The sequence below is a fragment of the Castanea sativa genome, chromosome 11 (genome assembly GCF_040712315.1).
Source record: "Castanea sativa cultivar Marrone di Chiusa Pesio chromosome 11, ASM4071231v1".
Lineage (NCBI taxonomy): Eukaryota > Viridiplantae > Streptophyta > Magnoliopsida > Fagales > Fagaceae > Castanea > Castanea sativa.
Genome location: NC_134023.1, coordinates 44,689,046 through 44,700,849, shown reverse-complemented (window position 1 = coordinate 44,700,849; position 11,804 = coordinate 44,689,046). Strand labels below are relative to the sequence as shown.

General features: G+C 35.5%; 1 protein-coding gene across 1 annotated transcript; it reads right to left on the bottom strand.

Moving 5' to 3' along the window:
- Positions 1-5,516: 5,516 nt before the first annotated feature.
- Positions 5,517-11,585, bottom strand: LOC142614666 (Golgi SNAP receptor complex member 1-2). The gene is made up of 6 exons (XM_075787223.1): positions 11,290-11,585; positions 9,695-9,891; positions 7,963-8,052; positions 7,749-7,820; positions 5,834-5,963; positions 5,517-5,746 (listed from the first exon to the last, which is right to left on the bottom strand). The coding sequence occupies exons 1-6, from the start codon at positions 11,420-11,422 to the stop codon at positions 5,649-5,651; spliced, it is 720 nt and encodes a 239-aa protein (XP_075643338.1). The 5' UTR covers positions 11,423-11,585; the 3' UTR covers positions 5,517-5,648.
- Between the last annotated feature and the right edge of the window lie 219 nt (positions 11,586-11,804).

The following is an 11,804-nucleotide window of genomic DNA, read 5'->3' as shown; positions in this document are numbered from 1 at the left end:
TTAATCTATTTTAACAACCTCCATGATTTACTCTCTCTCTCTCTCTCTCTCTCTTTGATTATGTATATAAGCTTAGCACAGCTCAGTGATGTATTGTGTTGGTTACATTGCAAAAATAATATAACTCTCTTTTATGGTTTTTCCTCTCAACCAATTTCTTTACTACTATTTCAGATTCTGACTGGTTTTCTGTCAATTCCAATGTGTCTAGTCCTTCTTCTTCTTCTTCTATTGCTCCCTCCTCTTCTACTTCTCACTTGTCTACCTTTCCTAATTGTTTTCATTTAGCTCTTCTTCAATCTAAATCCTGTGTTTCTGATTCCCATTTCTCTTCCCCTTCTTCTTCCTCTTCTTCTAGTCCTTCCTCAATTCCTGCTTTACCTTTGTCTACCTCATCTGTGTCATCCTCTTCTATTCCTGTTAATAATCATCCCATCGTTACAAGGTCAAAACTAGGTATCCACAAGCCTAAGGTTCTTAAGGTGAGTACTGATTACACCTATCAGAAGCCTCCATCCTTTGTAGTGGTTGTTAAGCATCCTTAATGGAAGGCTGCTATATATTCAGAGTTTAATTCTTTACTAAAGTAGCAGACTTGGTCTCTTGTTCCACCTCCTGCAAACAAGAATATTGTTACTTGTAAGTTGGTTTATAAGGTTAAAAGGCACAGTAATGGTTCTATTGCCAGGTACAAGGCCAGGCTAGTGGCTAGAGGATACCTTCAGCAGTATGGGTTGGATTATGAGGAAACTTTTAGCCTTGTGGTTAAATCTACCACTGTCAGATTGCTGCTTGCCCTTGCTGTGAACTATGGTTGGTCTCTTAGGCAGTTGGATGTAAGCAATGCCTTCCTTCATGGCATTCTCAATGAGGAAGTTTATATGGCTCAACCACAAGGCTATGAGGATCAGTTTTATCCTAATCATGTTTGTCTTGTACATAAAGATTTGTATGGACTGAACCAGGCTCCAAGGGCTTGGTTTGATGGATTTAGTTCTCAGTTACTTCATCTTGGTTTTGTTGCCTTTGGTGTTGATGGGAATTTGTTCATTTTTAATCATGATTCTCATTTGGTCTTTCTCTTGCTTTATGTAGATGATATCATAGTTACTGGCAATCATGCTGCCTTTATTACATCTCTTCTTGCTGTTTTGGGTACTGATTTTAATCTAAAGGACTTAGGCAGATTGCATTATTTCTTGGGGCTTCAAATAGACTATACACCTAGTGGTCTCTTTGTTCATCAGACTAAGTATACTTTGGATTTGCTTAGTAAGTTTTCCATGTCTGGCTGCAAGCTTTGCAAGACTCCCTGCGCTCCTAATGCTCATCTTCTTGCCAATGATAGTCCTTTGTTGCAGGATCCTACCATTTACAGAAGCATGGTGGGTGCTTTACAGTATCTGACTTTCACCAAACCTGACATATCCTTTGTAGTCCAACAGGCTTGTCAATTCATGAGTAGTCCTACTTCTAATCATCTTCAGGCAGCTGAGAGAATTTTAAGGTATTTACAAGGTTCTATTCATCAAGGATTGGCCTTTACACCTGGTCCATTTGACCCTAAACTGGGCTGATGATCCTATGGATAGGAAGTCCATCTCTAGCATTTTAGTGTTTCTTGGTAATTCTCCAATTACCTAATCTGCCAAAGAAGCAATCTACAGTCTCTTATTCTTCCATTAAGGCAGAGTATAGAGCTCTAGCTTCTTGTGCTGCTAAGCTTTGTTGGATTAGAATGCTTCTCAAGGATTTTGGTGTTTTTCTGTCTGGTCCTCCTGTCTTGTGGTGTGATAATGTATCAGCACTTGCGATTGCTTCTAATCCTGTCTTTCATGCTCGAACCAAGCATATAGAAGTGGACTTCCATTTTTTTCGTGATAGGGTTTTGAGGCATGATCTTTAGGTTAAGTCTGTTGCCTCTTAAGATCAATTGGCTAATATTCTAACTAAGGGCCTAGCTTCTCCTCGTTTTTAGTGGTTGACTTCCAAACTCATGTGGAAATTCCCCATGAGCTTGAGGGGGGATGAAGAGCATAAGATAGCAGAGGATGAAGCCATTTTTGGTGATGAAGACGAAGAACCTTCAAATGCTCTCAAACTTGTAAAAGGCAAGATGAAAACGGTGTCGTAGTGAGAAGAAGCCATACGCACCGTATCATTAAAACTTAAAACACTGTCGTTTTACCTCAGGTTGTTTATGACTCAATGCAAAACGCAGTGTTTGGTTAAGTCAATTATTTAGGCCTAAATGCAGTTATATTCACACATGTTAGTGGTGGTTAATCTGTTATAACAACCTCCATGATTTACTCTCTCTCTCTCTCTCTCTCTCTCTCTCTCTGTATATAAGCTTAGCACAGCTCAGTGATGTATTGTGTTGGTTACATTGCAAAAATAATAGAACTCTCTTTTCTGGTTTTTCCTCTTAATCAATTTCTCCCTGCTTTCTTTGTTTCTTTGTTCATTTTAAAATTAATATATATATATATATATATATATATATATATATATATATATATATATGTATTTAAAATAGTCTCTCTGAGGTCGTTGATTGTTTACTCTAATACTCTTGTGTTCATGGTAGAATTACTCTATCCAAAGACCGATGGGACCATTCAAGTTCCAACAATTCTAAGTCCATTCCAAGCTCGTGTGTGTGTGTGTGTGTTTTCACATTTTAATTTTCGAGTTCTTTTGTTTCCGCTTTTAATTATTCATAGGGTACAAACATGCCTAGGATAGAAATATGGTAAAGAGTATATTTTCTACCTCTAGGGTGCATTGGCAAGCCTAAAGACCTATGTACGTAGCCTCAATGATGCGTACGCGGTAACTACTTGAAAACCTTGAATTTCTTGGTTTCTTCTTCCTTTCTATCTTCAATACATGTAGCTTTTGTTTCCTTTCAATGTGATAAAAACATGTGACTAGGCTAAGAAGTAATGATAGGATGCCCACCTTCTTTATGAGATGAATTGAGCTCATATGTTTTGCGGACCCAGTTGGATTGAATTGTTTTAGTATGTGTCGTACATGTGAGTGTTGAGTCCCCGTCAAGTAGTTACTAGTATAGATATTAGGTTTATAATTAATAATGAGCCTCATTTGTAATTTGACTAGTAGCTCCAATTATAGTTTGACTAGTTTTTTTAGGGTATAAATGAAATGCAACTATCACTATCCTTGGGTTATTACAAATGTATATAATTAGTTATTTTCTAATTATTAAAAAGGAAAAAAAATAGAATTGTAATGATACAACACAATCTACTATCAAAAGTAAAAATCCACTTCGAATCTTGGAAGGATATGATTCATAATGATTGTGATATGAAATCAAACTTTATTAAAACAAATTATATGGCCGATCTTGTCATCCCCTAAAATGAAGTTGACTATCATTCCCATAATAGGAAGAGGGAGTGCTTTTTTCTTGACCACAAAAAAAAATGACCTTACAATTAATTAAGTTGGGGGCACACATCAGTAATAGCTTATCACTTAGAAATTATTGTGAATATAGCATTAGTAATTTTTATTGAATCGTGTCACAAACTGGCCTACAAGAAAAAATTGTTCTGGCAATGTCTTAGCTAGCAGCTCTTGATTCTTTTACCCTAACCAGACAACGTACAAGTAGAACAGGCGTGGTGTGCTTCCCATGTGCAGGTTAAGACAAGAAATTCTGTGTTCATTGTGGGTTTCTTACTTCCTTCCTCCTCTCTAGACCATGAGTAAACATGTTCACATGCATGCATGAAGTACCCAGCTTTCTTATCATTTTAAGATATTATAGTAAATTTTGTTTTCATTTATTATGTATCTACGTTTTGGGCAATTTTTACGGCTATGGAGATTAAAAGCGTTAGGTGAAGAGGAAATTTCAAACCTAATTAGGTTTGCAAAGCTTGCATCTTCAAGATGAGTTGGCCCTTTTTTGGCTTGAAAATTGGTCATTGTCGTAGCTTTTTTTCAAATAAGCACCAAAAACAAAATGCCTTATTTCAAAAAACTTCTTGAATCCGTATCCAGACAATGTATTATTTTTTGTATTGACATACAAAGTCCACATTAAAAAACTTACGATTGTACATGTTTCAAACTAGATACAAAAAGCTGAGGCAAGGAAATTATTTTATGATTACTGTATGTTTCAGTTGGTTAATCACCAAAACATGATAGAACAGCTCAATCAAAAAGAAAGTTTGAAGAGACAAGATCTATACGGCAGAGCATTCTGGACCACAAGATGATCAAGACTCGAAGGAGTGCCCATTACACCACGGCAAAAGAATAGTACCTCAGAAGCTAGAAATCACATGCACCAGCAAGCAGTACATGGACCTCATAGATAGACAACTATGAATTCCATGTACTATGAATTTGAGAATGTATATATCAAATGCATAAGATACTTTCTCAATTTGGAGATGATAAAACTATAAAAAATTATTATAACATTGTTCGTGTAGAGGTTTCAAAAATTCCTACAATGAGCGAATTTTCTTGTACTATACTCATATGCCTACTTGTTTAAAAACTGCTCTTTGTACAGTTTTACACAATTCAATATGGACTTCTAGTCTTCACCTGGTAGCAAAGCCTAGGCTCTAGAATAATACTCTTCCAATCTCTTAGGCATTTTGCCATGTCAAACACCACCATCACCAGTCCAAAACTGTAGTCATCGTTGTAAGCCATGCTTTTAAGAGTGAGAGAGAGTGATTATAGATCGACGATGATGGGTTGAGGCGGTTGATTAATGGCATTGCTGTGGAGGGATTGAAAAAAAAAATTTCCTCTTTATAAATTCTTATATATGATTAAACAAATTTTATCCACCTTTATCTGTTATAAATTGGAAAAAAAATCAAACTCAAAGTTGAGGGACTAAACTTTAAATATATATATATATATATATATATATATATATATATATATATATATATTTGAAATTACTAAGACAAAAATAAAAAGGACAATACCTAACGAGTACAATTTGTAATTTAGCCTATTTAATTTATACATGTTGGGAAGGGACACAATATTCAAGCAATGAATTCAGAAACTCCAAGGGGTTGAGCATTGTGTAGATCAAGGAATAGAGACAAAGTTTCTAGCTACAAATACAATTACTCTGATACTAACTTGACTTTTAGTTTAAGCTTCTAATATAGCTTATAGCGGCAAGTACCTCCAAAATACCCATGTCAATTATCATAATTCTTCAACCAATTTGAAAAGGTAACAGAAATTAATCTCTTTTATCAAAACTAGATCGATTTAGGTTGTGCCATTTCACAGATCTGAATTCATTAGCTAGTCATTGTATAACCCTTTTTTTTTGTAAGAGGGTCTCCCCTTCTAAGAATTATGAGCACGCATCAGCACGAATACAAAATGTTTTTGCATTTTCGACAGATATGTAAAATCCCTGTCAAATCCAAGGTGGTTTTGTTTATTATTTTCTTGAAAAGAGAAAGAAAAGAAAGAAAGATTGTGGGCAAGTGTTTGGAAGAATAACTGCGTATGGAAACAGACTTTCAGAAGAGAAATTGATTTGTTGTAAGAAATTACATAAAGCAAAATTCCTAAAATGAACATCATTTAAAAATTTCCATACCACTTAATCACACTTTTAATTACTTTGAAAGCCAATAGATTATAAGAAACAACGTACAAGCGGCAATGACTGCAGCCAAAATAAGAGTGTCTCTTGATTTCCGACGTTTGATTGAACCTGCAAAAGCCAGTGCAAGATTAATCTCATTATAGTCACAAGATTTATGACAAAAATACGCAGAGAAAAGACTGCCTCACAACGTACCAAGTAGGCCACGGATAATAGGAAACTTGTCGCTTAGATTCTTCACTTTCCCTTGAACATCTCCAAACATAGCCTTTTGAGAGCCCAAAACTTGTCTTGTTGTTTGAGCCTGACCAATCACATCATCTATCTGCACAATGGTGAATCCAGCATTAAAATGTGGATGATGAAGATCAATGAAGCTTTCATTCATGAAAGGACTAATTTCCAAGAAGACCTAAATTCGAAATATATTTAAGAATTCAATGCAGAATGGCAAATAGATTATTCAGAGTGCATTTATGCCCCAAAAAAAATCATAATGCACTGGACCAATGCATCCAAAAGTTAGATTTCTCAAGAATTCATGCTATGCAGTTTTGAGGCCAAGAAGAAAAGTAGATCGCAGACTGAAAGAGCTTGAAGCATTATATTATACAAACTTCTACACAGTCAGGAATTAGGGATAATTGCATGAACACATCAATGTACACACAACCAACACTAAAAGAGCCATACATAGCAACAAAACTACAAAGTTATACCTTCATATGACTGATTATGACCAACAACTCATACATGTACCAATATATTAAAAAATAAGTAGCCTTCATACAAGCTAATATCCTTATGTATACGCTTCCACCACAACGAACAGCAGTGTCCAGGATCCTCAACATCTCAAATGCTTCTTCCCCTTGATAGGTGTTTGTAGCACCAGTTCAGATACAGAAGAATTCTCTGCAATGACCTGAGCCCAAACATATCTCAACTCTAACGCCCTACATCAATCCTTTAGTTTTTTAAGATAACCTGCCTACCATTTCCCATCCATTTTTGCTTAAATCTTGACCTTCCAAAAGAAGTTCTGAGCACTTGATCAATTTCCCTCAATCCTTTCAAGTAAAAGTACACAAATATATTTGCATGCTAATTAGCACAGCCTAAACCAACTGAAACTCCCAGCATATAAAAGATCCCTGTGGTCCATCTCCTAGTTATGGAAGTAACCCCATCCCCAGGGGCTGACAACTTGAGATTCCAATCCAGAAGTGATAAAAGGCGTGAGGTCACAGGTGTGCATGCAACTTGCCAATAATTAAAAAAATAAAATAAAAAAAGCACATTTTCTTTCAAGACTACATCAAAAAGCTCACCATCATTGCAATTAGATCTTAAATATGATATAGACTTTGGCTCACCTGACCAACAGGATATACAGTCATAACTGACCTACCATTGAATTGCTACTGCAAGGTATTACTTTTGGTTTTGTGATTTTTTTTTTCTTTTTCTCTAAATTATTGGTATTTACACACACACCCAATGGGTCTTGAACCATGACCATACCCTCCACCGAGAACTTATAAGGGAAAGAGGTGCCAATTGCATTAGAGTTCACTGGCACTTTTGTAACATGAATGAAATCAGATAAGATTGTTAAATACCCTCAGTCCAACTGAGAATTCTCAGTTGTTGGCAACAAGGAAATTTATGAGAATCCAATGATCAAAGCATCTATAAATTTAAAATCATTGACATGGGATCAGTGGATCAAGTGAAAATATACTTCAAAGAAACACCAGACCATTTTTCAGGTGAATTAACCAAACTTAGAACCAATTTTTCAGTCCAAATTCAAGTTCAATTTAAAGCAAAATGAATTTAACATTTTTGCAATCAGTTACGAAAATTCTAAAATCATTGGCTTAATTGATGCTACAATAACTTAATTGTTGACCCTAGAATTATACGATCCAACGAGCCTTTAGTTACTTCATACCTTTATCTATTCATGTGGTGCAACTGAAAAACCTCAACTCTCATTCTTTACATCACATAAAATGGAAAATTCATTGTAACAGATGCAAAAATGGAAATTTCTCTGTAAAGCATACTACATGTAATATGACTAGAGAATAGCATTTAAGCTTACATGAGCTATACTTCCATGGATGGCTGCTCTCTCCCGCAATAACTGCATCCTTGGGGACATGCTCCCAGATGCCTGCATGAAAGCAAGTGAGACAAGCCTGACGTTGAGACACAACAAAGCACAAAAAATAATAACAATAACAACAACAAAAACACAGCAATGAAAAGTTTTAAATATAATTATGGAATAATGAAGAGCTTTTAGTTATGCTAACCTTATACTCACTGATATCATCCCTGACAGAACTCAGCAGCTCCGCATGTTCACTCATAGAGTTTATATTTCCCTTGATTCTTCGAAATTCCTAAAAGAGAAACACAAGATGCCATGGATTGATGCAATAAAATTATAGTGATTGAAACTAAAACTAAAACCCTCTACCACAGTTCCAATTTCCCCATGAAATAAAATGATAGTGTTAATGCCTAATGTTTTTTTACATAAGTATAAAAAATAGATCAGAAATAAAATAATAGAGTTAATGCCTCATGACTAAACTAAAACTAAAACCCTCTACAGAGTTCTTATTTTCCACATGAAAGAGAATATTTGTCAGGGAAGTTCCTGCAACTATTCAGTTGGAAGTTAAGTTCTAGATAATTGAGCATCCTTAAAAATTATATATCAGAGGCTTATGCTTTAAAACCAAAAAAGGAAATAAAAAGGAATCTTGAAGGCAACACAGATCAGAATTCTCCACTTACCCCCCCCCCCCCCCCACAAAACTTAAAGTCATCCTTTAGAGAAAGAAAATAGAATTGTACTTTCCTCTTAGTACCTCACATAACATAAACACAGAGAATGATTCTGTTGAGCACTGACAGAGCATGATTATTAGTGTCACAAAATGAAATCATGAAAAAACTTAAAGCATAGTATAGCCATATTTTCTAACAAGGACAATGGATACTGGGATCCTTTTTTATTTTTAATTATTGGTAATTTAAACATGAACCTAATGGATTATGAACTCATAACCTTACCCTCAACTTTCTTATGGGCAGGAGGTCCCATTTGAGCAGGAGTGCATTGGCAATACTGGAATTTAATTTAATGATGGGAATAACCAAATCCAGATAATGCAACCCTTCTCAAGATTGACAATTGCAACTCAAATGCAAGGAGGGGAATAACAAATCAAATGCCTTCCCAAATGAGCTTGGTCCCAATTAAAACGTACAATCATGTATGGAAGACAGACTAGGTTGTTTCAGAATAAGGTAATTCATGGTACAATCATAATAGCACTTTCATGATCTACAAAATCAGTATTAACTATTCCCACCCTCTTCAGGAGGGGGGGCACTTGATTGAGCAAAAGAAAAAAAACCCACACTTAAATGTGTTTTATTGTCTAAAATTATATTAAATTTATGTCCCCATCCTATGAAATTTGATCTTGGGTGGCCTAAACTGTGATGTTTCTCAGTTTGCATAATTTTCAAGTGATGTTTGCCTCTATTTCTAAATTATATAAATGCCAATATTAGCAGAATAGCAGCATGTAATTGTCACTTACACATCTATCAGATACAATTGTCAGTTCTTAATTGTCTTAGTCCTTCAAAAAATAGGTGGATTACATCAGAAAAGCTTAGCATTTAGAGCAGTACCCCATACTAGTATTGTTTAAGAAACACTGAGTCAACTAAAGAATAGCTGCTAGTGAAAAGTAAATAACTGGATGTCAATAAATAGCTTTATCAGGGTTGGGTTTCTGTGCAAAATATATATGCCAATGTTCAAATTTTTACTTCTTCTCTTTTTTCTTTTCTTTTTTTAAAAAAAACAGAAAGGGAAACTCATATATCATTTACTAGTCTTGATAAGTAATATCCTGCAGAACATAGTGAATTACGTGAACCTTCATTGAGATTTGTAGTTCTTTTTGCTGTAATTGAATGCAGGACAAAAAGCATAAAAGAAGTAAGCCATAGATTATAAACCTGAGTAAACTCATGAAGTATGTCTCTATGCCTTGCAAGCTTCTGAGTTACAGAAGTAGCAGGTGTAGCAGATGCAGCACATCGACTCATTGAATCATTTATATCCAGCAGCTTCTCAAGCAACGATTGAATTTCCATTTCCATGGATTTCCATGATCTGCTGGATCCAACAGAGGGGGACCCAGTATCCACATATCCTGATTCCACAATATAGATCATCATAAAGACAGACAGCCTAACAAAGCTACCATGTTTTTTCCAATAAATAAGAATAACTGTATTAAACAAAAAAATTGTAAAATAGAGGACATCAGTTCAAGTATACATGTGTTATATACTCAACTACTCCTATGAAAATTTCAGCAACAGAATGAATCCAAAAAAAAACAAAATCTCACAAACATTTGATAAAAACTGGAAATTACTTTATATGTCATGAACATTGAGAACCAAGATTTTAGGGAAAATTACCCTTTGCCCACTGATAGTACAGCATGAGGGGAGTTTGGTTTCCTAATATGTGGTTTAGAAAGTGGCACCTTACTAAGTTTCTTCCCACTAGCATCTTTAATACTTATGCTCAATTCAAGTGAAAAAAGTAACAATTTTTTAAAAAAATTTATAACATAGGGAACCATTCGAAAGAAGAGCCCTTTGAACTCACCTCTAGCCAGTAAAACCTACAGGTAACTAACCCCATCTGCCAGAACCAGTTGCTAGGTAATCCAACGGCATTCACCAAAACAGGTGAAGTGAAAAGTAACACATTTTAAGTGAAATTTGAACAAAGCACCACCCATAAAGTGCAACTTGCAATCGATTCCCAGAAATGTGGCCGGCACTACTGGAGCTCAAGTAAGTAAACTGCCATTGTACTTTCACAAGGATTACAATCATTCCTACACTCCCATCACAAAGCACAAAAAGGCACAACACACTAATTTTCCCCCAAATTTTTTTTTTTAAAATTTTGAGAGACTAAATTTAGCAATTCTAGCAGAATATCTGTTCAAGAAAATTGAATTTCAAAGCTTTGAATACAAATCATACATTTATTCAGTTTCCTAATCTATGGTTTCAAAAAGTGGCACTTCACTAATCTATGGTTTCGTTATGGCGCAACTCAGGTAAGAAAAGTACCACATTTTTTTAAAGGTGTATATAACAAGTCGAGGACGGGTCCTATAGACCCGTCAATGCCACTGAGCTACAAGGCTCTTAATTAGCGCGTGCGCGTAAAACTGTTAATGCATTCATAAGGATTGCAAATATTCCTACACTCCTTCCACTGAGGATCTCCCTACTAACTAGCAACTACACACGGGAACCGGATCCTTTTCCGGTTCTTTGACCCGACACAATAATTTCCCCAAATTTACTACAAAAAAAAAAAAAGTGCGTTCAAGAAATTGAATATATACTCAAATTCAAAAATTCAACATCTCGATTGACTTTCACAATTGAATTCGAATCAAACAGATCAAATCTCGGAAAATCACAATTATTTGGTATCAAATCGAAAGCGTAACGCATAAATCTGAATAGAATTTTTATTGTAAAATGTAGGAGTAGTAGTACGGAGAAAAGGGCGGTACCTCCTTGGGTGAACCTAGCACCGAGTTTAGCGTAGGAATTGAGCTTGACGTCGAGATCGCCTTCGATCTTCCGAGCCTCTCGTCTCAGTTCCTCCCAACCCGATTCCTGTAACTCCAGATTCTGATCCGTCATTCGGATCTCCAATTCGGATCCTTCTCTTTCTGTTTCTTTTTTTTTAGTTTTTTGATCGGACGGTGGATATTGGTTCAGTTATTACTGTTGAAAAAACTGTTGGCTATATGTTTTTCTACACTGAATTTGATTTTTGGTTTGGTTCTCAGAGAGAGAGATAGACAGTAGTAGAGTTTAGTTTAGAGCTCAAATGTGTTTGGATCTACTGAAACTGTGGGACCCAATCACGAGCCCACGTGGATCAATAGGATTCAATTGGGAATTAGCCTTCAGATCTGAATTAATTGGGCCTTGAAATAGGTTGATATTGGGCTCGACCCAAGCTTGTCGTACAAGAAATTCATTAGGGGCTTAAGTTAAGGCTCACAATTTGGGTTTCTAA